This window comes from Neoarius graeffei, chromosome 25 (genome assembly GCF_027579695.1).
Source record: "Neoarius graeffei isolate fNeoGra1 chromosome 25, fNeoGra1.pri, whole genome shotgun sequence".
NCBI classification, from domain to species: Eukaryota; Metazoa; Chordata; class Actinopteri; order Siluriformes; family Ariidae; genus Neoarius; species Neoarius graeffei.
In genome coordinates, this window is record NC_083593.1 from 32,204,806 (window position 1) to 32,231,622 (window position 26,817).

General features: G+C 41.4%; 3 protein-coding genes across 7 annotated transcripts; all 3 read right to left on the bottom strand.

Moving 5' to 3' along the window:
* Positions 1-2,553: 2,553 nt before the first annotated feature.
* On the bottom strand, positions 2,554-3,915 carry LOC132873210 (P2Y purinoceptor 3). Its single transcript, XM_060908555.1, has one exon. It carries the CDS (start codon positions 3,913-3,915, stop codon positions 2,593-2,595), a length of 1,323 nt encoding a protein of 440 aa, XP_060764538.1. The 3' UTR covers positions 2,554-2,592.
* Positions 3,916-8,075: 4,160 nt separating this feature from the next.
* Positions 8,076-14,168, bottom strand: im:7136398 (schwannomin-interacting protein 1). 3 transcript variants are annotated; one of them, XM_060909470.1, is made up of 7 exons: positions 13,826-14,168; positions 13,233-13,454; positions 12,645-12,775; positions 10,278-10,365; positions 10,037-10,150; positions 9,793-9,910; positions 8,076-9,671 (listed from the first exon to the last, which is right to left on the bottom strand). In XM_060909470.1, exons 2-7 carry the CDS (start codon positions 13,449-13,451, stop codon positions 9,571-9,573), a joined length of 771 nt encoding a protein of 256 aa, XP_060765453.1. In that variant the 5' UTR covers positions 13,452-13,454; positions 13,826-14,168; the 3' UTR covers positions 8,076-9,570. The 3 variants fall into 3 exon arrangements, with proteins under 3 accessions (XP_060765453.1, XP_060765454.1, XP_060765452.1); XM_060909471.1 differs by having other exon boundaries at positions 9,793-9,907; positions 13,233-13,457; XM_060909469.1 differs by having other exon boundaries at positions 13,233-13,457.
* Positions 14,169-18,414: 4,246 nt separating this feature from the next.
* Positions 18,415-25,056, bottom strand: LOC132873144 (uncharacterized). 3 transcript variants are annotated; one of them, XM_060908420.1, is made up of 7 exons: positions 24,941-25,056; positions 21,936-22,074; positions 21,491-21,630; positions 21,146-21,198; positions 20,874-20,998; positions 20,020-20,337; positions 18,415-19,922 (listed from the first exon to the last, which is right to left on the bottom strand). In XM_060908420.1, the coding sequence occupies exons 2-7, from the start codon at positions 22,050-22,052 to the stop codon at positions 19,593-19,595; spliced, it is 1,083 nt and encodes a 360-aa protein (XP_060764403.1). In that variant the 5' UTR covers positions 22,053-22,074; positions 24,941-25,056; the 3' UTR covers positions 18,415-19,592. The 3 variants fall into 3 exon arrangements, with proteins under 3 accessions (XP_060764403.1, XP_060764401.1, XP_060764402.1); XM_060908418.1 differs by having other exon boundaries at positions 24,424-25,056; XM_060908419.1 differs by lacking the exon at positions 24,941-25,056 and adding an exon at positions 24,424-24,500 and having other exon boundaries at positions 21,936-22,218.
* Between the last annotated feature and the right edge of the window lie 1,761 nt (positions 25,057-26,817).

Below are 26,817 nucleotides of genomic sequence, written 5' to 3' on the forward strand. Positions count from 1 at the left end.
GCCTCGCTCTGGCCATGAAGAGAACTGCAGCCTCGAGAGACACTGATTTCTCTGCCCTCTCCTCTGATTCAGGCTCCCTCTCTCTTTCTCTCTCTCTCTCTCCCTCATACTGCTTACTTTACATTACCTTACAACAGGAACTGGTTACCAGGAATGTAAATAGAATTTTATACAATTCGGTATTTTTTAAATAAGTAAATTGTGTATTTAATAGCAATAGGTGATTGACAGCTTCCCGTTTCTGCCACCATGATCATCCATCCAGCTCATCTCATTATCTCTAGCCGCTTTATCCTTCTACAGGGTCGCAGGCAAGCTGGAGCCTATCCCAGCTGACTACGGGCGAAAGGCGGGGTACACCCTGGACAAGTCGCCAGGTCATCACAGGGCTGACACATAGACACAGACAACCATTCACATTCACACCTACGGTCAATTTAGAGCCACCAGTTAACCTAACCTGCATGTCTTTGGACTGTGGGGGAAACCGGAGCACCCGGAGGAAACCCATGCAGACACGGGGAGAACATGCAAACTCCACACAGAAAGGCCCTCGCCGGCCACGGGGCTCGAACCCAGGACTTTCTTGCTGTGAGGCGACACCACCGTGCCGCCCCGCCATAATAATTAAATTCAATTCAAACCACTTCATTTGTCCCCTAGGGGCAATTTGAAAGGCACACAGAGAAGTACAGTTAAACACATAAATAAAAAAAAACAAACATAAAAATTATGACTGTGCAAGGTGGCAGTATGTGGATAAATAACTACAGTGGTACAACAGGTATAAATATCCATCCATCCATTATCTGTAGCCGCTTATCCTGTCCTACAGGGTCGCAAGCAAGCTGGAGCCTATCCCAGCTGACTACGGGCGAAAGGCGGGGTACACCCTGGACAAGTCGCCAGATTATCGCAGGGCTGACACATAGACACAGACAACCATTCACACTCACATTCACACCTACGGTCAATTTAGAGTCACCAGTTAACCTAACCTGCATGTCTTTGGACTGTGGGGGAAACTGGAGCACCCGGAGGAAACCCACGCGGACACGGGGAGAACATGCAAACTCCACACAGAAAGGCCCTCGCCGGCCACGGGGCTCGAACCCAGGACCTTCTTGCTGTGAGGCGACAGTGCTAACCACTACACCACCGTGCCTCCCCGCCATGATAATTCAATTAAATTCAAATTCAATTCAAACCACTTCATTTGTCCCCTAGGAGCAATTTGAAAGGCACACAGAGGAATACAGTTAAACACATAAATAAAAAAACAAAGCAAACAAAAATTATGACTGTGCAAGGTGGCAGTATGTGGATAAATAACTACAGTGGTACAATAGGTATAAATATGATGATTTTAAAAAATGAGAAGGCTTCTCATAATAATGAGATAATTATCTCATTATTATGACTTACTATCTCATGCTAATGAGATAATTATCTCATAATTATGACTGTTCTCATAATAATGAAATTTTATCTCGTAATAGCTTTGTATCTCAAGTCCGATCTCATAATGGCTGTGTCTCATAATAACAAAGTCCTATTTTATAATGGCTTTGTATCTCATAATAATGAAATCCTATCTCATAATGCCTTTATATCTCATAATTATGACTTAAGATTTCATTATTATGAGACACAATCTCATAATGGCTTTGGATCTCATAATTATGACTTGCTATCACATAATAATGACACTTCTTGCAATGATGACTTAATATTTCAGAATTATGAGAAATTTCTCATCATTATGACTTTGTTTCTCATAAGATCCTATTTCATAGTTATGATTTTCAATCTCATAATAATGATGTAATGTCTCATAATTGTGACTTAGATTCTTCCAAACTGGAAATATTCCATTTGTATGGTCTAGCAACAAAATACCGTGTAAAATAGGTATATATAGAAAACTGTACAAACAGATTTTTTTTAATTATTATGATTTGAGGAACATTTAACAAAACAGGCATTCTTATTCTTGTTCATCACTTATAATTTACACTGTGAAACTATCATTAACATACAGGGAGGTCATGCATCAGTGTCAAAGTAATACCAATGGATTATGCTTCATATTAATCTTGTGCTAATATCAGGACAGGAAAGAGTTTAACTATTAATACCTTACATGGTCACAGGCTGTGAATTAGTAACACTGTTTCCTGTTTTCTTTTCGTTTATTGACTCATTCTTATATTAATCAATCTCATTACACTCCATTTGCTAACAGCCATTATAGGTCTTGTATTAATTATGGGCGAGGAATGTAAAAATCAATCATTTTAATGCTTTAGTTGCAAACCATCATTTAATAAATAATTATTGAAAAGAAAATTAATAAGCAGTTTTATTGAAGCAGTCTCAGCATTACTATGATTATGAAAAATAATATATTGTTACAAGATTAGAATTGTTCAATACAGGATACAAATAACATGTTTGTTCCAGCCTGGTAAATAGTTATGTCCTGAGCAATAAGGTGATAAAATACAACTACATCAGGACAGAGAATTTGAATAAGACATATTCTTGTTGCTCTTTTAAGAGAAAATCAACAAAATAAATACATGATCGGTATTATTTAGACACAGACAGTTCATAGGAAAGCCACCATGCCCAGGGTTTGGTTATGTTCACAGTCCTTTGTGTGATTCCTGACGGTTTGGAGTCTCTCTTTTGATTATGTGTTGTATGTTTTTCACCCTGTTCTTCCTTTTCAGCCACCACCTCCTTTTTCAGTCCTCCAGGAGCCCTTGATGGCCAGACATGGTGCATGTGATGACTGGTTTCCGTCAGTCCACAGCAAGAGATTCCATTGTCGCCAGTGAGGAAGTAGAGCAGAGCATTGAGCCATGAATTGAATGATGCCAGCGGTCGAGTGATTTTGTAGCAGACAGAGATAGTATGTATGGTGTGGCACTCTGCATTTCTCTGTTTAAGAATGAGGTACAGTGTCCGGGTGATATGGAATGGCAGGAAGCACAGCGCGAACAAGAAGGTGATGGTAATGATTGTTTTGATGGACTTGCGGCGCCTGCTGATATACGGTGCATACTGAGAGCTGGAGATCGAGATTGAGGTCTGATTGGTGGGGCCTCTTTCATTATCACCAATCTCCTGCACATATGGTTGGGTGTGCAAGGTCTGAAAAATGGTTCGAATCACCTGCGAGTAACACCATGCACTGACGGTAAAGGGAACAAAGAAGCCTAGAAGGTGAAGAACAATTCCATATGGAATGTACTCTGAGAACTCGGTGTCTGTTGCAACATCAAAACAGTTCTTGTACATCTCCAGGCCCATTTTGTTTGGCTCACGTCCCATGGTTGTGTTCTTTCCATTTCCATCTACTCTGGGCATGTCACCAGTTTGAGCGAAACGAAAGATCGGACAGGTGAGCAGGAACACCAACACCCAGACCATGGCACAGGTGCTCTTTGCAGCACGCTTGCTCTCCAGCGTGATGGTTCTGATGGGGTGGCAGATGCCCATGTAGCGGTGCACAGAGATGCAGGTGAGGAAAAAGATGCTGCAGTAGAGGTTAAAATAAAAGAGAAAGCGTACCAGCCTGCACATAAAATCCCCAAACACCCAATGGTCATGCATGACATAACTTGCCACCAGGAGTGGCAGAGACAAGCTGTACATTAAGTCTGTAGATGCCAGGTTGACCATATAAATTAGTGAGGTATTCCATCGGCGGCCGCCACGATACGAGCGCAAGAGAACAGTGGAGTTTAGGACGACACTGAGTAAGAAGGTTATAGAGTAGCACAGGGGTAAGATAATGTATTTGTATGACTCATCGTTGCTGCAGCTGAGTGGTGCTGTCAGGATTAAATCTGTGTGGTTACTTGAGGAAGTAGAGTTCGTGCCTCGCTCCAATAAAGCATCTGCCATGGTGCTGGAGAAAGCAGGAGTGATCAGATGTTTATGGCATAGAAACAGAGCTTCATCCTACATTTCCTCCTCACTGTTAATGATGAGTCCTGATTACATTCCTGTGTTTGAATAGCTTGATTGTAAATCCTCAGATTTTCCACAGTGTTACATGAAATCCACAGTCTTTAAAATAAACAAACATTGCGTTTAAGTAATTAACATTTGAAATGACATGAAGATGACACTTCAGTTTCAAGATTTCATCTCTTGTACTCTAAGTGTTAAGTATTTGTCCTGACTGTCATGCACACCCCTAAAGGAAATTAATGTTGACCAAATTATTATGCTGATTCAGCCTTACTTGGTCTATTAACCTTTCAATCAGTAACAGACTTTTACTTCAAACTATCCATTCATACTTCTAGTTTCTTATGACTTGCATAAAAATAAACCTTGCGATCCAAATGATCTTAAATTGCTGACCTAATCTGCCATAGAAAACTGAACAGGAAATACTTACATATCTGGAAAATGAGCAATTCATTCAACCTATTTTTGTAGCAACATTTAAATGCCACAGTTCCACCGTAGACGGATGCCAGCGTCTAAATATCAAGTGTTCTTAGACTGCGACAGCATGTGGTCTCACAGGTACACTTTGGTAAATAATTAATATCTATTCATTCAGATAGAAATGCTGAAAGGAAACCCAATATGGTATGCAGTGCAGTGTGGCCCTTTAGAAACAGCAAGAAAAGCCAGGAATATTTTGGTTTGTTTACAATATTATATGAATAAAGATGTCTGTCGTATAAAACCTCAGAACAGAATATCTGTAAAGAAAACTGTCCATCCATCCATGACATTGATCAAAAATACAACATATACTTTAATACTACCTTTTTTTCTTTTCCCAATAGACAGTTACAATTTCCGATCTATATGTGCTGCTTGTTATTCTGATCTTGCTCTTGCTCTCTCAGACCATGTTTTACTTTGCGTGGCTGAGCAGCTGAGCTGTACAAGGCCAAGAGATCATATTTATTAGACACTGACATTCACTTCAATGGAGCACTTGCATGTGACATCACAGCCGATCCAGATTGTGACAGACGCCATCTTGTCGGTCAAACGCCATATTTCCGCCTTCTACTTCTACTTCTGGTTCTACTTCTACCTTTTCTTCCGGAAAACCCTACTATATACAATTCTACTACAGCTGCGGCTACAAGCTCTCCCGACCTGTGCACGATTTTTATGTTTTTTGTGTGTATTTTTGCATGTTGTTCGTCTGTACCAAACTTCAATATCCACTACAACCGTATGGACTTACTGGACATTGGTTTCCAGCAGAAAATGATGGTTTGTAGCGATTTCCATCGCATGCACAACATTCTGGACGAGATAGCGAGACCAGCAGGGTCTCCGTGGATTGTTATCGGAAGCAAAGCGAAGGAGGCGGTGTCGGGAGCGGAAGCAAAAGCGAGGCTGCAGAGCCGGCCTGTTGACTAAGCTCAGAAAACAGCCACTCAAACCTCCACTGCTAAGCCTCTATCTCTCCAACGCCAGATCCATGTAAACAAGACGGACGATTTGGAATTACAGTTGGAATTACCTTATTCTATTCTATAATCGGCTGGTCAGTGCTATACTCAATACTTAAGTGACTTACCCATCCAATGAGGATTCTTGTTTACAAGATGCCACATCTGAGTCGCTGACAAATCCTGAATTTCTGTAAAGATAACTGTCCAGAGATTTATAAGCACGCAGTGCTTCACCACTGAACAGCGAGGGAAATTTAATGAGGTAATTATACACGTCTGGGTATTCCGCTGGCAGTTCAAAATCCGGTCGTGAAAACTCCGTCCGGTAAGCCATAAGGGTCACTAATCTGTAGATCGTTTATCTCATCTCATCTCATTATCTCTAGCCGCTTTATCCTTCTACAGGGTCGCAGGCAAGCTGGAGCCTATCCCAGCTGACTATGGGCGAAAGGCGGGGTACACCCTGGACAAGTCGCCAGGTCATCACAGGGCTGACACATAGACACAGACAACCATTCACACTCACACCTATGGTCAATTTAGAGTCACCAGTTAACCTAACCTGCATGTCTTTGGACTGTGGGGGAAACCGGAGCACCCGGAGGAAACCCACGCGGACACGGGGAGAACATGCAAACTCCGCACAGAAAGGCCCTCGCCGGCCCCGGGGTTCGAACCCAGGACCTTCTTGCTGTGAGGCGACAGCGCTAACCACTACACCACCGTGCCGCCTAGATCGTTTATTTTAGACATATATATAGTTATCTGTTCATTAGAAAAATGAGCCGTGTAGTCCGTCGGTTGAAATTGATCCATTCTGTACACGAGTGCAGCAGTATTCAGCGGTGTTTTTGACCGACAAGATGGCGGTTGTGTACTTTCCGGTCACGTGACTGCAAGATCTCTATTCAGCGGTGTTTTTGACCGACAAGATGGCGGTTGTGTACTTTCCGGTCACGTGACTGCAAGATCTCTATAGAAGTAGAAAGTGGATCTTCAGGAGAAGGTAAGTGAGAGCACATTTCTCCATGTCGACTTTTCAAGTGCAAAGCTTTAGCTTGACACCTGTCAAAGTTATCAATCCTTCTTTTTTTTATTTAAAAGGAAGGTAAAAGTTATTATTCTCTCCACATTCACCGGACATGAGCAATCGCGCACTCTGATTGGCTACTCTACGACAAGGATATCAGTTCATATACTGTGAGTAGAGAAAAACAAAATGGCAGAGCGTGTTGCTGAACCAACCGGGGACGAAATAAAAACTCTACTCGAAAACAAAATGCCCCCCTCAAAAGCGACAAAATATGGAATGAAAGTATTTGTTGGTAAGAATGTATCTTTTTTATTTTTCAAGAATTATTATTATAGCATTTTTCACAAATTGCTCCCGTCACTTCGCTGGATTGTTTACATTCTAAGGAGAAATGATTTTGTCGGATATTTTGTATAAAAGTTTTTATTTATCGCATTTGCAAAAAATAAAGTTTTTTGTAATTAACAGTTAATAGCTGATAGCTACGCGCCTCGTCAGCTATCAGCTCATGTACGACTCGAGTTCGTGGAATAACTGTTAATTACAAAAAACTTCAGAAACAGGTTCCTAACTGTTAATAAACTGGGTGTCATTGCATAGGCTACATGATTAACAAAACTTGCCATTTCTAAATGATATACAAAATATTAAGCATTCTTATTGGCACCATATCAGCCCCCAGAAACACAGACGCTGCAGTGAAACAGAAGAAATAACAATTTCTTATATGATTCAAATATGAACCCTAAACGGACTAACCTCGTCCCTCCACATTCATCCTTTGTTTTGTCGTTCCAGTTGACAAAATGCATAAACAGAATAACTATGTGATTGACAAAATAGCCATGTACTGTATGTATTTAACAATGAATAGCATTACATATTACTCAATGCATTTGATAGCACTGACAGCACCGTAAATAATATCTGTGCACAATTATCAAAAAATGTTTCGCCCAAAGATTGGCAAAACACCCACACATTTAGGAATTAAGTAAACATTACAAATTTATTCAGTTATATTACTTGTCAAGTGTTAAGAAAAATACTGAAAGTTTGTGTTAGTTTTTACAACGTGAAGCCCCATGTTCAGCAGAAGCTTGAGTATATTACATGCCGCTCATATTTCATTAAGCAGTTACTGATCACACATACATTTAATAGCAGCTTTCACAGTTCCTATGGATGGTAATATAAAACAAATATTGAAAACATGAAGAGCATTCTTGTTTAGCATCTCCTTCACACATATACAGCTTCTCACAATAAAACTTGTGACTAAAATAATTACATTCACATAGTAAGCAATATTTGTGTGAGCACAAAAAAAGCAAAACCAAGACAAACAGGATCGTATGGCTTCGTTAGTGTAAAGTAGAAAAAAAACAGATTGGACAATACATTGCTGGTGTAATATAGGGCCATTGGAACAAAAAGGCCTATCATACGGTAGCCCATTTTATAATACAGTGTCTGGCAAAAGTATTCATCCCCCTTGGTGTTTGTCCTGTTTTGTTGCATTACAAGCTGGAGTTAAAATGGATTTTTGGAGAATGAGCACCATTTGATTTACACAACATGCCAACCACTTTAAAGGTGCACATTGTTGTTTTACTGTGACACAAAAAATAATTAAGATGAAAAAACAGAAATCTGGAGTGTGCATAAGTATTCACCCCCTTTTGTATGAAACCCCTAAATAAGAGCTGGTCCAACCAATTCACTTCATAAGTCACGTAATTAGCTGATTAAGATTCACCTGTGTGCAATCAAAGTGTCACACGATCTGTCACATGATGTCTGTATAAATCAGCCTGTTCTGGAAGGACCCTGACTCTGCAACGCTACTAAGCAAGCAACATGAAAACCAAGGAGCCTCCAAACAGGTCAGAGACAAAGTTGTGGAGAAGTATAGATCAGGGTTGGGTTATAAAATATATCCCAAACTTTGAATATCCCAGGGAGCACCATTAAATCCATTATAGCAAAACGGAAAGAATATGGTACCACTACAAACCTGAAGGCCGCCCACCAAAACTCACAGACCGGGCAAGGATGGCATTAATCAGAGATGCAACAAACACTAAAGATAACACTGAAGGAGCTGCAAAGATCCACAGCGGAGATGGGAGTATCTGTTCATAGGACCCCTTTAAGCCATACACTCCACAGAGTGGGGCTTTATGGAAGAGTGGCCAGAAAAAAGGCATTGCTTACGAAAACACATTTGGAGTTTGCCCAACAGCATGTGGCAGACTCCCCAAACACATGGAAGAAGATTCTCTGGTCAAATGAGACTAAAATTGATCTTTTTGGCCATCATGGGAAATGCCATGTGTGGCGCAAACCCAACACCCTGAGAACACCATTCCTACAGTGAAGCATGGTGGTGGCAGCATCATGCTGTGGGGATATTTTTCATCTGCAGGGACAGGAAAGCTGGTCAGGACTGAAGGAAGGCTGGATGGTACCAAATACAGGGCAATTCTGGAGGAAAACCTGTTTGAGTCAGCCAGAGGTTTGAGACTGGGATGAAGGTTCAGGGTCCAGCAGGACAATGACCCTAAACATACTGCTAAAGCTACACTGGAGTAGTTTAAAGGGAAACATTTAAATGTCTTGGAATGGCCTAGTCAAATCCCAGACCTCAATCCAATTGAGAATGTGTGGCATAATTTGAAGATTGCTGTACACCAACGCAACCCATCTAACTTGAAGGAGTTGGAGCAGTTTTGCCTTGAGGAATGGGCAAAAATCCCAGTGGCTAGATGCGCTAAGCTAATAGAGACATACCCCAAGAGACTTGCAGTTGTAATTGCAGCAAAAGGTGGCTCTACAAAATATTGACTTTGGGGGGGGGTTGAATACCTATGCGCATTCCGCATTTGTTTTTTCATCTTAATTATTGTTTGCGTTGTAATAAAAAAACAATTTGCACCTTTAAAGTGGTAGGCATGTTGTGTATATCAAATGGTGCTAACCCCACAAAAATCCATTTTAATTCCAGCTTGTAATGCAACAAAACAGGACAAACACCAGTGGGATGAATACTTCTGCAAGACACTGTATAGGCTTATTATTGCTTGAAGTGAGTCACAGTGATGTCATATCCTGTACGTCTAGGAGCATGGCATCTTGCTTTGTCCGTAGATTGTCCCTCACCACCAGATGCTTCACTAATTCCGAGCTCAGATCTGGAAACACACAAATACAGATATTTGCACATTGTGACATGTTTTTATATCTTATTTATTATGTACTTATAAATAAAATGCATCTTTCAAACCCATGAAACAAAGAGGAGGATGTAGTAACCCTGAATGTCTTCATGGAGTGAAGTCCTGAGGGCATTTAGCTGAAGCACAGAGCAGGTTTGCAGGTCACTATGGCTAAGCTTTCTTCTCCTAAAGCTCACCTCCTTGTGGCTCAGCTGCTGCATCATCAAAACACACCAGAACAATGTCGGAACAAACACAGTCTTGCACAAAAGAAAGAATGAGTCATAGACATGACATCACAATGTATTATATTTTGCAAAGCTGGAATGTGTTTAAGGCACCTGTTGCTGCCTCTGCTCAGCCCAAAGCTTATCTCGGAGCGCACTCAAAGCTGCTCTCACTTCCTGTTTCAGGCCGGCAGATTGTCTCCCCTGTCCCTGTGAATCATGTGGCCTCTGGCCATGAGAAAGCAAAGAAACATCCTAATATTAGAATACCATCCTGTAATTACATGTATATTAGAGTAAAGGAATGAAGCTCATTTTCAATGCATATACAGATGATTTTTGGAGCTGTGTTCACCTCTTTGAAGGATGCCGCTTCATCACCCTCTTGATCGCTCTCACTGTCGTTGATAAAACACAGCTGTAGCTTTTTAGGACTGTTAAACCTTTAAACACAGATGAAGTGCAGTGGTGAAGCCTGTCAAAATTATGTTTTCCAAAACCCGGAGTACAAAGATCATTATAAAAGCTGATGATAACTCTTTTGTCATTCATTTGTGATGCTTATAGTGGTGCTTGAAAGTTTGTGAACCCTTTAGAATTTTCTATATTTCTGCATAAATATGACCTAAAACATCATCAGATTTTCACACAAGTTCTAAAAGTAGATAAAGAGAACCCAGTTAAACAAATGAGACAAAAATATTATACTTGGTCATTTATTTATTGAGGAAAATGATCCAATATTACATATCTCTGAGTGGCAAAAGTATGTGAAACTCTAGGATTAGCAATTAATTTGAAGGTGAAATTAGAGTCAGGTGTTTTCAATCAATGGGATGACAATCAGGTGTGAGTGGGCACCCTGTTTTATTTAAAGAACAGGGATCTATCAAAGTCTGATCTTCACAACACATGTTTGTGGAAGTGTATCATGGCACGAACAAAGGAGATTTCTGAGGACCTCAGAAAAAGCATTGTTGATGCTCATCAGGCTGGAAAAGGTTACAAAACCATCTCTAAAGAGTTTGGACTCCACCAATCCACAGTCAGACAGATGGTGTACAAATGGAGGAAATTCAAGACCATTGTTACCCTCCCCAGGAGTGGTAGACCAACAAAGATCACTCCAAGAGCAAGGTGTGTAATAGTCGGCGAGGTCACAAAGGACCCCAGGGTAACTTCTAAGCAACTGAAGGCCTCTCTCACATTGACTAATGTTAATGTTCATGAGTCCACCATCAGGAGAACACTGAACAACAATGGTGTGCATGGCAGGGTTGCAAGGAGAAAGCCACTGTTGTCCAAAAAGAACATTGCTGCTCGTCTGCAGTTTGCTAAAGATCACGTGGACAAGCCAGAAGGCTACTGGAAAAATGTTTTGTGGATGGATGAGACCAAAATAGAACTTTTTGGTTTAAATGAGAAGCGTTATGTTTGGAGAAAGGAAAACACTGCATTCCAGCATGAGAACCTTATCCCATCTGTGAAACATGGTGGTGGTAGTATCATAGTTTGGGCCTGTTTTGCTGCATCTGGGCCAGGACGGCTTGCCATCATCGATGGAACAATGAATTCTGAATTATACCAGCGAATGCTAAAGGAAAATGTCAGGACATCTGTCCATGAACTGAATCTCAAGAGAAGGTGGGTCATGCAGCAAGCTAACGACCTTAAGCACACAAGTCGTTCTACCAAAGAATGGTTAAAGAAGAATAAAGTTAATGTTCTGGAATGGCCAAGTCAAAGTCCTGACCTTAATCCCATCGAAATGTTGTGGAAGGACCTGAAGCGAGTAGTTCATGTGAGGAAACCCACCAACATCCCAGAGTTGAAGCTGTTCTGTATGGAGGAATGGGCTAAAATTGCTCCAAGCCGGTGTGCAGGACTGATCAACAGTTACCGGAAACTTTTAGTTGCAGTTATTGCTGCACAAGAGGGTCACACCAGAGACTGAAAGCAAAGGTTCACATACTTTTGCCACTCACAGATATGTAATATTGGATCATTTTCCTCAATAAATAAATGATCAAGTATAATATTTTTGTCTCATTTGTTTAACTGGGTTCTCTTTATCTACTTTTAGGACTTGTGTGAAAATCTGATATTGTTTTAGGTTATATTTATGCAGGAATATAGAAAATTCTAAAGGGTTCACAAACTTTCAAGCACCACTGTATATATTTTTTTGAACTTATGCTGCATTGGATTGCCTCAATTCTCTTATTTTCCTCAAGTATCCTCTAAGATTTTGATTATGGCTAAGTCCTTTTTATAAATATAATAAATGCCAAATTTTATCATGTTTATTCATTTTTATGACATGAATATCAGTTTTATAAAAATACAGTATGTGTACTTATTTTTATATTTGTAATTTTTTTTTACATTATTTTAAATAGGCCAGTTTTGCTTTGAAGTATTTGACTGATTTTGTGGCCAGATTTTCCCATTGTTTTAAAAAAAAAAAAAAAAAAAAGAAACTATTTTACCATCATATGATTATTAATTTTTCATATTTTGTCCATTTTTTCATATTTGCTAGATTGCTCACTTTATGTTTTTGCTACAAAGCAAATATTATCTAATTATCAAACTGTAACCTGCATTAAGCTGTGGCTTGATCTCCTGAACCACTCAACATCACTATGAACGCCAAGAATTTTGTGAACACCCCGGGTGGGTCTATGTTTTGTGATGCAGCTAAAAAGCAGTCATGACATACCGAGATGTAATGCATGGAAAACGGTGTCCTCCAAGATCACCTGCATCTTCCCACTGCTTTCTATTATGTGACTGGTGCTTTACATGAGGCCAGGGTCCTGGCACTGGTTGTTGGTCTGTTAAACCCATGGACTGAAATAATATCACAAAAGACATATGGAATTAAATTTTTACACGAGCCTTTTCATTCATTTTTCATTGTGGGTTGCAGGTGAGCGGGAACCAATCCCAGAGGTGGGGTACACCCTGGACATATCACGGGGCTAACACAGAGAGACATGCACACTCATTCACATCTGTGGGAGATTTAGAGTCGCCAGTTGACCTAATCTATGTCTTTGGACTGTGGGAGGAAACTGGAGCACCTGGAGGAAACCCACACAGGCACATGAAGAACATGCAAACTCCACATCGGCCACCAGATTCGAACCCATAACCTGCTAACCACTACATCACCGTGCCATGCTTTTTAAAAAAATCTTTGATTATTAAAGCATGAACAGCAGGACAGACAGAATAAGTGCAGACAAGGATGCCTGATTGCAGAGGCTTTACAAAACCTTTGACAGCTGAATGATTGGTGTCAAACCTCAGCTTTTTTCCTCCTCTCTTCCTCCTGTTTCTCGAGCTCGGCTATTCGCAAACTCAAGTCCTCCCAGTGCATGATAGGAAGGTCCTGGTCTTCTTGTGTGTAGGGCTCCTGGCAGTGCTGAGACTGGTTCTGTGCCCCAAGGCTGGCACGAGAAAAAGCAGGGTCATCAGCATTCTGTTCTTCCTGCCCATTACCGTCCGCCTCCTCCTCCTCCATGTGCTGCTAAGTGACGCAAACTCATTTCAGACTTGTGCTTAAAATGCATCAGTGATCATCTTTAACAGCTCAATTCAAGCTTTACGTAGACTATAATAAGAGCACACACATGTAAACACAGTCTTTGGGTGCTAGTGTAACACTGGAGATCGTGCTCTCACACACAAACTCATAGTGAGAGAATATTTCACGGGTTAAAGGACAAAAAAAAAAGAAAAAGAAGTAAATATTGTGCGTCAGTGAAAGGCACTTAAAATAGTTAATCAGTATGCAGCTAGACTAGAGAAAGTTCTGAGGACCATACCATACATGCCAGAGTCTGCTTCTCTAAGGGGAGGGGATGGGGGGGGGATGACAAGAAGTCAGTTCCTTACCTCTCCTTATCGCAACGCTGATCTTGATACATAAACTGCCATTACGGTCCAAAAAGCACGGTACATCGAAGCGGACAGATTCACAGAGGTTAATTAATTGCGTCTTATTAGTTAATCATTCCTGCTGTCTGAGGAAACCCCCCTCCCTATCTGACACTTTCCGCCGCCCCGCCCGCTCACGAGCTCCTTCCTTCCGTGGCCCTGTTTATAAACTTTATAAACTCCGTCGGTCGGGTTTTACACAAACAAAACAAACAGACAAGTTGAAACCTGCAGTCTGCGAACCGCACATCAGCTACTTTTCGAGTCAAAACTGGAAGGGGTGCGCGGACTGGGAAGGTTGGGAATGGGAAGAAACGGAGGTGTCCGATTTCACAATGTTCGGAGATGACGCGTGAAAGCAGATGGAAAAACTCAGAAATGACTCGCGCGCTTCACATTGCGGATAAAGGCGGAGAGGCAGTGTTTATTATCTCCTTAAACAAACCCTCAGAGCCCGACAACATCACAGAGGGGTTTTTTTGGTCTAAATATTTGTGCTATTATGATGCCCAGCTTGATCTTCGAACATATCCCTGAACTGATTCACATTCATACCATATGCACATTTTTTAGTCAAGTCAAGTCTGTCGTCAAATATGCTCTACATGCTCGACATACAGCACAGATGAAATATCAGTCCTCTCTGACCCACGGTGCAAACTGGCAATGCAATAAATAAAAATAGAATAATTGAAAAAACAAACAATATAAACACTCTAGATAGGAACTAGACAGACTAAACACTCAAACAATATAAACAGTATAAACACTAGATAAGAACAGGACAGACTAAACACTCAGACAATATAAACAGTAAAAAACACTAGATATGAACTAGACTAAACACTCAAACAATATAAACAGTATAAATAAACAGTATAAACACTAGATAAGAACAAGACAGACTAAACACTCAGACAATATAAACAGTATAAAACACTAGATATGAACTAGACTAAACACTCAAACAATATAAACAGTATAAATAAACAGTATAAACACTAGATAAGAACAGGACAGACTAAACACTCACAATATAAACAGCATAAAACACTAGATATGAACTAGACTAAACACTCAAACAGTATAAATAAACAGTATAAACACTAGATAAGAACAGGACAGACTAAACACTCAGACAATATAAACAGCATAAAACACTAGATATGAACTAGACTAAACACTCAAACAATATAAACAGTATAAATAAACAGTATAAACACTAGATAAGAACAGGACAGACTAAACACTCACAATATAAACAGCATAAAACACTAGATATGAACTAGACTAAACACTCAAACAGTATAAATAAACAGTATAAACACTAGATAAGAACAGGACAGACTAAACACTCAGACAATATAAACAGCATAAAACACTAGATATGAACTAGACTAAACACTCAAACAATATAAACAGTATAAATAAACAGTATAAACACTAGATAAGAACAGGACAGACTAAACACAGACAATATAAACAGTAAAAAACACTAGATATGAACTAGACTAAACACTCAAACAATATAAACAGTATAAATAAACAGTATAAACACTAGATAAGAACAGGACAGACTAAACACTCAGACAATATAAACAGCATAAAACACTAGATATGAACTAGACTAAACACTCAAACAATATAAACAGTATAAATAAACAGTATAAACACTAGATAACAAGACAGACTAAACACTCAAACAGACAATATAAACTCGTAACTAGACTCATCTCATCTCATTATCTCTAGCCGCTTTATCCTTCTACAGGGTCACAGGCAAGCTGGAGCCAATCCCAGCTGATTACGGGCGAAAGGTGGGGTACACCCTGGACAAGTCACCAGGTCATCACAGGGCTGACACATAGACACAGACAACCATTCACACTCACATTCACACCTACGGTCAATTTAGAGTCACCAGTTAACCTAACCTGCATGTCTTTGGACTGTGGGGGAAACCGGAGCACCCGGAGGAAACCCACGCGGACACGGGGAGAACATGCAAACTCCACACAGAAAGGCCCTCGCTGGCCCCGGGGCTCAAACCCAGGACCTTCTTGCTGTGAGGCGACAGCGCTAACCACTACACCACCGTGCCGCCCGTAACTAGACTAAACACTCATATACATAAACACACACACACATAAATTGGTACAAAATAACCAAACAGTCAAGGGCACTTGAGGTATAGCAGGTAAACATGAAACATGAAATAAGCAGAATAAACTAGCAGCTGTTAAGATGAGATAGTGCGGAATAGTGCAAATGGGCGAAGTAAAGTGAGATGTGCGGTCCCTGAGTTCAGTGTATTAACCTACCCTCTGTGTTATCTCCCAGAGCAGGGTGCAAGCAATACAAATCAATTACAAATCTAAAAACACAAGTACAATTAATAACACAGCATCAGTGTTATGCACTCGTATAAGCAGGTTTATTCAGGATTCAGGTACTGTGCAAAAGTCTTCCGAGATGACACATGCAAAGAAATGCTTTAGAGCCTACAATAATGATGAAATTAACATTTAAAAACGAGCAGTAAAGAGTAAGAAATGAAACAAAGTCAGTATTTGTATAGGTAATCGTATGGGGCCTGATCCTTAATTTTACGATTACTTGTTTATAATATACAGGGCCAAATTCATACTTCGGAAGCCATTCAAGTTCACAACATTTGTCATTCACGTTTTCTGAAGCAGGCAGGGCGCAGGACTTAGACTATCTTGCACGTTTGAATCAGTTTCTAAAGCGTCTTTCATTATGACACGAGGATTTACATCTTTCAGGATGGATCCTGGATATTTCTCTTGTCTCAGACGCCGAGCCAATGCTGCCTGCATTACTTTAAGAGAGTCTGGTTCGTAGTTTTCCCCATTTTCTTTCCTCACTTCTGCATGAAACCGCGATAGCACCTTGTTTAACTCACAGCATTCATACGCCACTAGAGAGTCGTTTATTTGTCTTTCTGCGGCCCATTTCTTAAACACGGAAAGCCAAAAATTCGTACTTTTTTGGGGTATTTTCATTTTCGCTTGCAGCTTTCAATTGGTTTATCATTTCCTCGTCAAATATAGCGAAACGCAGCACTGCTGAGTCAGCAGAGTCAGCCATTTTGTTGACAAAATTTGATAATTTTTGTAACCGTAACCAAGCAACGAACTAGCCAATAGCATTTCAGAAATACGGTCCCGTGTTAAGGGGGGGAAAAAAGCCCTCCTTGATTGGCCAATCAGAATTTAGTAATTTGGCCCTATGCATTATAAAGTGTGATAACGTCATCTCCTCTCATTATCTCTAGCCGCTTTATCCTGTTCTACAGGGTCGCAGGCAAGCTGGAGCCTATCCCAGCTGACTACGGGCGAAAGGTGGGGTACACCCTGGACAAGTCGCCAGGTCATCACAGGGCTGACACATAGACACAGACAACCATTCACATTCACACCTACGGTCAATTTAGAGTCACCAGTTAACCTAACCTGCATGTCTTTGGACTGTGGGGGAAACCGGAGCACCCGGAGGAAACCCACGTGGACACGGGGAGAACATGCAAACTCCACACAGAAAGGCCCTCGCCGGCCACGGGGCTCGAACCCGGACCTTCTTGCTGTGAGGCAACAGTGCTAACCACTACACCACCGTGCTGCCCCGTGTGATAACCTTTTGCTTAAAAAATAATAATAGTCTCAGGGCCAGTTTCTGTAGTGATAATGAAATTAGCTGGTAGGTTTTACTGAATATCTTGCACAGCTCTTCTGGATACTTTGACTGTCACACTTGCTTCTTATTTTTGCAGCAAAACCCAGCAGCAGCCTGCATTATTTTGTTTTTAATTAAGTTTGTACTAAAAAAATATGGTGCCTAAGACTTTTGCACAATACTAGTCCAATATACTAGGACTTTATTATTAGCCCTGTGATGACCTGGCGACTTGTCCAGGGTGTACCCCGCCTTTCGCCCGTAGTCAGCTGGGATAGACTCCAGCTTGCCTGCAACCCTGTAGAACAGGATAAAGCAGCTAGAGATAATGAGATGAGATTATTATTATTTCCACCTTGCCTGAGCTTTCTTGCCATTAATGAAACTAACTACCCTGACATATGATACCTTTCAGAAATCCACAAAGTGTTAACTATCTCCAGATGAAGGGAAAATGCTTTTATCATATTTTAAATTCTTGTCAAACTCACTGAAAAGCAATTTAATGGGACATTTGATCATATGGGACAGCATGTTTGGGAATTTAATGTACTTCTAACATCCTTCATGACATCAGTACATCAGACTTCAAGACCAGGATTTGGGGACAAACCTCCAAATTTATTATAAATATATTCTAAATTTACACAGTAGGCTAAGTACAATGACTATATATTAACATGTTGGCCTATGCCATTTTCTACCATTCATACCCAACACTAATAACATTTTCCAAATTCATAACTGATCTAATGTTTCTTAAATTCAATGAACAGATGAAGTAAAAATCACAGCAGAAAGCCAATTAAAACGCTTAAAGATAAGTAATATTTTATAATTCACTTGTTGTAGTAGCATTTAAACTAAAAACAAAGATTGGTATCATTCTCAAAAACTAAATTAACACCGTGCCCTCATTAAAAACCTCTGCATACTTACATCTTTGGAAAACTCTCCTAATTATGTATGCTCAGTCGTCCAATTAGTCATCTTGAACATGTTTACGTTAACATATGTACATGATTTGAATAAACCTTATGCTTATTTATTTTGTATCCATACATGCATCATAAATATCTGTAATATATTAGTCATTGCAATTGTATAACCTTATAAGAAAAACTAGCCAAAGCATATGTCCCTGCCTATACTCCTATCTTAAGCTTTTTGGGGTCAGCTTCCTGTCTGATACCGACCACACTCCCTTATCTAATGTCACAGAAATTACGTTACTTCTGTTAAGCAGTACCACAAAAGGGCTTAGTAACCTTTCACTTATAAAACCAGAAAAAAAGCTGCTATTTTATAGTGTCCCAATTAACCTGGTGTCCCAATATACCTGAATATTCATAAAATCCTCCTCATTTATATCAGTAAAACATTTTATATTTGCATATTATCTTTACTGTTATAGAATAGCCATAGAGACATTTCTTATACCTTACTTAAAAAGTATATGTTTGGTTCATGGTTTCCTTTAATGTAGAAGTTTACATCTCCAGAATAAATTCAGAATGCTATGGACAGATTTAGTGTTTCAAAGCCTCAATCAGTATAACCAAAATAGAGTACCTCTAATAGATTAATATGACAAGTAATGAAAAGATCACATGTGTGAGACAACTGGCATCACACTGTCTTGGTCCTTTAATGTCTGTGAAGAAGTATTCTGCAGTTGTTGCTAGAATTTTTAGTAATTTTTATCTTGAATATCTAGAAATATTCAATCAAGGCCAGTGAACTTGCAATGTAACCTTAAAAATATTTTGCATCTTTCAGAAAAGGTTCAGCCTTTTGTGAACATTCAGGGGCCCTACGTTTGCGTCAGTGAAAGGGTAATTAGTTTTTCAATTCATATTGATTCGGAAATGAGTTTATTGCATATGGGGGGGAAAAAACAGTTCTGTTGAATTAGTTCTGATAAACCAGATGAAGAATTCATTTGATTACAAGCGACAGAGTGCTTTGAATGACTGTTGAGAAGTGCATTTGCCTTGATTTACTGCGACTAAACATCTCTAACTAAATATTATCTTTGTTCAGATGGTGTAATGACAACCTGCCACTCAGTGGCATTAACCAGTCTGTAGTTAATTTCTCTGTAGGCTTGAGGGTTTGCCCGTCGTTGTCTCGCTACTTCATTATAGAGACTCTGTATAACTGGATTTGGAGGTGGCACCCCTGCTGTCGTTGCCAGACTCACATAGTAATCCCACTGGTCAGAATCCATTTGCAGGAGGTGTTTCACCTGAACACCCATCTGTGTTTTTCTTTGCCTCTCTCTCTGTGCATCCTCTTCCATCAACTCACGTGAGGGCAACTGCACAGTGCCATCAAGAACCGCAAGTGCAAACTGGATCTGAAAGAAAGAGAAAACAAAGAGACAATTAGACAAAAAAAATAAGCATGAGTATTAGCTGCCTATATAACTGAAAACACATACTCCAGATACTTACCTGATAATGAAAGTGAAGAAAAGGGCAGATGATTTTACACAAACCTATAAAAAATAGTGAGGGAAAGGCTGGAAGCACCAGGTACTTGTAAAGAGGAGCCACTAGGTGGTGCTGCACCTCCAGGCCAAGCTGTTTTGGGCAAAGGAATGGGAAGTGATAATTGTATCCAGTGCAAAGCAGAAGAACTTGCGCATGGGCCACTGAACCATCCTGGAAGAACAGAGATCCATCATCCAGCACCTTCATTAAAGGAGGTGCCTGCTGGATTTCCAGGGGCAAAGAAAATGGCAGAGATGGCTTATTATGGCTCAAAATCACCTAGAGATAGAGATCATGAAAGTGAGGGAATAAATCAGTCGGTGCTTACCATTAATACTGCTGACAGTCACATGTAACTCGATTTCAAAAGGCATACGTGTACATCATAAGAGAATACTCAATGATCATGACATGCTGACCAGCCAATTACATATCCTAACTATAGTCAGATAACAAAGCAAAAACCAACATAAAGCATCTTAGTAAGGTGTTGGGTCACCACCAGAACAGCTCCACTGTACCTTGACGTCAATTCTACAAGTATGTGTATTGTACAGGAAGGTTTAACACCATTCCTTCAAAAGATATTTCCGCAACAGATGATGTTGGTGGAGAGCTCTGTCTAGCACATAAGAGAACCGCCAGGTGTTTTATTTTTTCTTTGTCACCTGGCTGTAGATTAGAAACTCCTACACAAAATGTGAACAAACTAAAATGTTTGAGAAAACAGAACTAAAAGTAAAAAACACAGACCAGAGTGTCACAGGGCTTTTTCAGGTGCAACATTATCACTGTGTATTACATGCTTGTTTCACCTGGGCTTTAGCTTGAGCCAGCTCAAACGAGATATCAACCCCAGATGCTCCAGCACCCAAGACCACAACAGAATGATGGGCAAAAGGCTCTGGGCAGCGATAAGAGTGGCTGTGCATCACCTTTCCTGAGAAAGGACAAGCAAGGATAAGAGAGCGAACGCCAAAGCAAGAGTGAGAGAAATCAACAGAGAGCAATATGGTAAGAGAATGTGAACAGAATGGTTTGCACTTTCAGGGTCATGTTTGTTGTTACCACTGAACATTTGCTGCACCTTTAAAATGCTCTATTCCCGGGATGGAGGGCAAACGGGGTGCAGAGTAGTGACTGTAGAAAAGGAAGGAACACATGAGTCATGCCTAGAGGTCTATTGCTCTTTTCTCCTTGCTGCTTCTTTCACACCTATTCCTTATGAATGGTTTAAACAGTGCTCATTCATATTCTAGCAGCAAGAGTGACATCAGTTCCGTGTTTGGAGTTTAACGAAAAAAGCAAAACAAAAAAAACCCTGAAAACCTGATTTACGATAATAAAATACATCTTAACAAAATGGGATCAGCTGCACCCTGAGTACAAGTTGCTTTTTGTTTGTTTCAAGAGCAGAAATGGCATTCCTCACCCACTGCAGATGAACACAGAGTCGAACGTCTGTGTGCTATGTCCTCCGTGCATGCCACGCGAAATTACCTCCCACCTCATGCCCCCCCCTTCATCTGTCTCCATGGAGATGGGTTTCACCTCTTCCACCATAGTGTTGAACTGTCGGGGAGAGGGAGACAGGGCCATCACAAGCATTATTTTAGCCTCCAACACAAAAATGATACTCACTAATGCCAAAGGACATTTACAAGCCACTCCTCATTGGCCTATGTGCACATCTGATTGGCTGTGTTTTCTGCTACTGTCTCTATGGCTGTGTTTTGAGCCAGTGGTCAATGAAGTTGACACCATTTAAAAATCTAATGAGCATTGCTGCAGAAAATGAGACACTGCGTATGCAGTATTTTACAGTATGTGAAATATGCTTGGAAATAATAATGACTCGATGATCTCTGTTTGAAAACCTTAACGTGTGGCGTGATGTCATGAGTCTTGCAGTACATCTCTAAATACCGCTGAACATCCCAGTGGGTCAGAAAAGAGGGCAAGTGGGAGTCAAATGGAAAATCAGGAAACATCATGACCTCTTTAGGCAGGTTGGTTCTGAAAATAGAGAACACGTTGAGAGACACAAAAGCATAGCGCACAGCAGTAAATGAGGCATTTACACAAACGAGCAGCCATCCTTCCCATGATCATGTGGTCCAATTATAGTAAGCCAAGATGAATGAAGTTCTTCATCAAACCCTTGGATGACAGGTGAAATGTCTTTGTGATTATTTTATGACCATTCGCCTAGACTTAATACTACTTGACATTTCAAAATGCATTTCATTCAGATCGAACAGTTTACGTGAATATATTACATTCCGTTCACACCTGAATGGGATTATTAATAGATCATTAGGGTTCATGTAAATGTAGACAATGTCAGGCTACGTTTACACTAGACCGTATCTGTCTCGTTTTCTTCGCGGATGCACTGTCCGTTTACATTAACCCCCCTGGAAAAGCGGGGAAACGGGAATCCGCCAGCGTCCACGTATTCAATCTAGATCGTATCAGCTCCGGTGCTGTGTAAACATTCAGAATACGCGAATACACTGTGCTGAGCTCTAGCTGGCGTCTCATTGGACAACGTCACTGTGACATCCACCTTCCTGATTCGCTGGCGTTGGTCATGTGACGCGACTGCTGAAAAACGGCGCGGACTTCCGCCTTGTATCACCTTTCATTAAAGAGTATAAAAGTATGAAAATACTGCAAATACTGATGCAAATACTGCCCACTGTGTAGTTATGATTGTCTTTAGGCTTGCCATCCTTCCACTTGCAAGTAATAAGTGATATGCGCTGGGATCACACACACAGCGGCTCAGTCCCGAATCGTGGCTTGTTCACTTCACTCGCGCACTCTGTGAGCTGCGCAGGGCCGGAGTGCGCACCCTCCAGAGGGCACTCGCTGTTCAGGGTGGAGTGATTTGGAGCGCAGGATGCCTGCGGAGCTGAGCGTATCCGCGTATTGGTGTTGCTGTGTGCACGGCTAACGGTTTTAGTGTAAACGCGAATCATTTTAAGAACGTTAATCTGATGATCCGCTGATTCGAAGTAATGTAAACGTAGCCTCAGTGTCACTAACAATGGTCCAACACCATGGTCCATTTGGTAAGTGGTCCAATGATCTCTATCCATTGACGAACAATGGATGATTTTTTATCCCTCGCTGGCTGAAAGGCCTGAAGGCAGATTATGTCGTGGTGATGTCCATTCATCCGTCCATCCCAGGAAGGGTACTCACCTTCTGAAATCAACTTCACTCACAATTTTCGGAGGAATTTCACAAAACTTGACAGGATTATTCGTTATATGTCGGTAATACGCATACTGCAATTTCGTTCGATTCAGTCACAGAGTTGTGGCCTTATAGCATAGATATAGTTGCCAGCGGGGGATATTGTGCTCTCAGAGCACCCTTGTTTTCTGTGCAGCTGGTTGAAAAAGAGGTGCAACATTCAGTAATTGTATATCCACAAACCCTGTTGAAAAGTCGTGCATAATCTGACTGACTTCCAGCTTTTAAAGTCAAGTTTATTTGTATAGCGCTTTTAACAATAAACATTGTCGCAAAGCAGCTTTACAGAATCTGAACGACTTAAAACATGAGCTAATTTTATCCCTAATGATAAAATTATGAGCAAGCCTGTGGCGACGGTGGCAAGGAAAAACTCCCACAGACGACACGAGGAAGAAACCTCGAGAGGAACCAGACTCAAACGGGAACCCATCCTCATCCGGGCAACAACAGACAACATGACTATAGTGGACCATGTTTGTGAGCGGCAGCACGGTGGTGTAGTGGTTAGCGCTGTCGCCTCACAGCAAGAAGGTCTGGGTTCGAGCCCCGTGGCCGGCGAGGGCCTTTCTGTGTGGAGTTTGCATGTTGTCCGCGTGGGTTTCCTCTGGGTGCTCCGGTTTCCCCCACAGTCCAAGGACATGCAGGTTAGGTTAACTGGTGACTCTAAGTTGAGTGTGAATGGTTGTCTGTGTCTATGTGTCAGCCCTGTGATGACCTGGGGACTTGTCCAGGGTGTACCCTGCCTTTCGCCCGTAGTCAGCTGGGATAGGCTCCAGCTTGCCTGCGACCCTGTAGAACAGGATAAAGCGGCTAGAGATAATGAGATGAGATGTTTGTGAGCTGGTATAGAGAAGAAGAAGAAGAAGGGGAAAAAAAACCCTTCTGAATTACTGCAACCAATTCTGAATCATAGATAAACAATTAGGTGGCACGGTGGTGTAGTGGTTAGCGCTGTCGCCTCACAGCAAGAAGGTCTGGGTTCGAACCCCGTGGCCGGCGAGGTACCAAAGTACTGTGGATTAGACCAAGCTGGTTTTAATCAGGGAAGTGTTTTTGTAGTGTGTGTGTGTGTGTGTGTACACGCTTGTGAGACGCTACCTGAGGTCTCTGTACATGCTGCTGTGGACCGACCAGCCATCATCATCATCAGTGCCCACGCGCTCCTCGTAGCACCACGTGCCTCCCACGCGCGCGCTACGCTCGAACAGCACGGGCGGCTCGAACGATTCGGCTCGAGACAGGATGTGACGAGCTGCACATAACCCCGCGGCCCCTGCTCCAACCACAGCCACTCGGAGCTTACCCGACCGGTTCATCTTCCGGCTTTGCTCACACACACACAGGAGTCGAACCGCGCGGGCTAGCACTCTTCAAACGCCTCTACCTTCAGAAACACGGCGGTTAGACTTGATATAAAAATGCAGTTGAGATATTTTAGGCCGAGTGCAAAATGAACGCGTTGTGTCGTCACCACGGCGTCAGAATAAGTAACTCATTCACAACTTTAAACTCTTCTAGGCTCTTCTCAGACACCCCCCTTGTTTGTTGTTCTTAAAGCAGCAGATGTAGTATAAAAGCACTGGTATGGACGAGTCATGGTCTATTGCAGCCTCACCATCTTTACACTGATTTGTATTGCTCTTCCGGGTATTTCAGCAGTTTTAAGAACGCTATTGTTTTATGCTTGTTTATATCATTAAATGAAGACGCTCACACAGTAGTGCGTTTAACTCAGTAGTATGTTTACATCCTGGTGCACCCCTCAAATCCCACCGGGTGGCCCCGTTGCTGGGATACGTCAGAGTGTCCGCCATATTTGATGTGGCAAATCTTCCCTGTAAGCCAATGCAAGTAAATGGACTGAACTTCATAAAGCCCCTTTCTACAATAATATTTAACTCGATGCCTTTTATTCACCCATTAAGACACACACACGTATATATTTGGGAAACAAACAGGCATCAAAACAACACATATAACTTTTAATGTGATGGTTATAAATAGTGTGGGGCGGCACGGTGGTGTAGTGATTAGCGCTGTCGCCTCACAGCAAGAAGGTCCTGGGTTCGAGCCCCGGGGCCGGCGAGGGCCTTTCTGTGTGGAGTTTGCATGTTCTCCCCGTGTCCGCGTGGGTTTCCTCCGGGTGCTCCGGTTTCCCCCACAGTCCAAAGACATGCAGGTTAGGTTGACTGGTGACTCTAAATTGACCGTAGGTGTGAATGTGAGTGTGAATGGTTGTCTGTGTCTATGTGTCAGCCCTGTGATGACCTGGCGACTTGTCCAGGGTGTACCCCGCCTTTCGCCCGTAGTCAGCTGGGATAGGCTCCAGCTTGCCTGCGACCCTGTAGAAGGATAAAGCGGCTAGAGATAATGAGATGAGATAAATAGTGTGCGAAATACCCTGTACACTGCAAACTAGCAACAGATACGCGATAGATAGCTCAGGTAAGCTAATCAGTCAGCATACCATAGCAAGCTACCAAAACCTGAGGCCACAATAACCAACCTACAAGACTGAATATGATAAATGATGGAAATAGTGGAAAAACTGGAAATAGTGAATGAAAATAAAAATGTACTGTTTTATTTATTGAGTCACCACACAGACCTACTCTCGTTGAATAAAGTGAGCTGAATGACCGCCAAACTGAGTTCGGCCAGGTTCTAACGTCATACCAAAACAAAATACATCACTGATTCCTTCACATTCAGAAAGGTTAAAAACATTCATCATACGTTCAAAAACGTTCATCATAGTGTGGCACTGTATTATCTAATTCTCACTGCTTATAACTATACACCTACCCGGTGGAGATGAGCTGGGAAACTGAAGACTGAAGGAACAGTATTGAAAAGTATTTTTCCAGTCCCACCTGTGAAAGGTAATCCCATGTACTTTGCCACATCCAATATGGCGGCGAGGATGACGTATGATTCTACGCAGAATGCGGCGTCTATGTTTATATGCATAACATAGACGCCGCCTTCTGCGTAGAATCATACGTCATCCTCGCCGCCATATTGGATGTGGCAAAGTGGAGATTCTTCAGCTGTCTCTGGTATAGCGTCTAGACAGTAGCCGAGAATAAAGATGCCTCATTCATGTGCTGCGTTTAACTGTACCAACAGGTTTACCGTCCAAACGAGCTCATGGGATTACCTTTCACAGGTGAGACTGGAAAAATACTTTTCATTGTATTTGGTCATTATAACGTAATTTTACGAACAGATTTTTCTGACTTTGTGGCTAATATGAAGGATTTTGACAGAACAGGTCAGACAGTCAGGATCAGAGAGGGAGCTGTTCCTTCAGTCTTCAGTTTCCCAGCTCATCTCCACCGGGGAGGTGTATAGTTATAAGCAGTGAGAATTAGATAATAGACACCCCCTTCTGCGTAGAATCATACGTCATCCTCGCCGCCATATTGGATGTGGCAAAGTGGAGTCACCACATTCAGGCCACACTATGATGAACGTTTTTGAACGTATGAT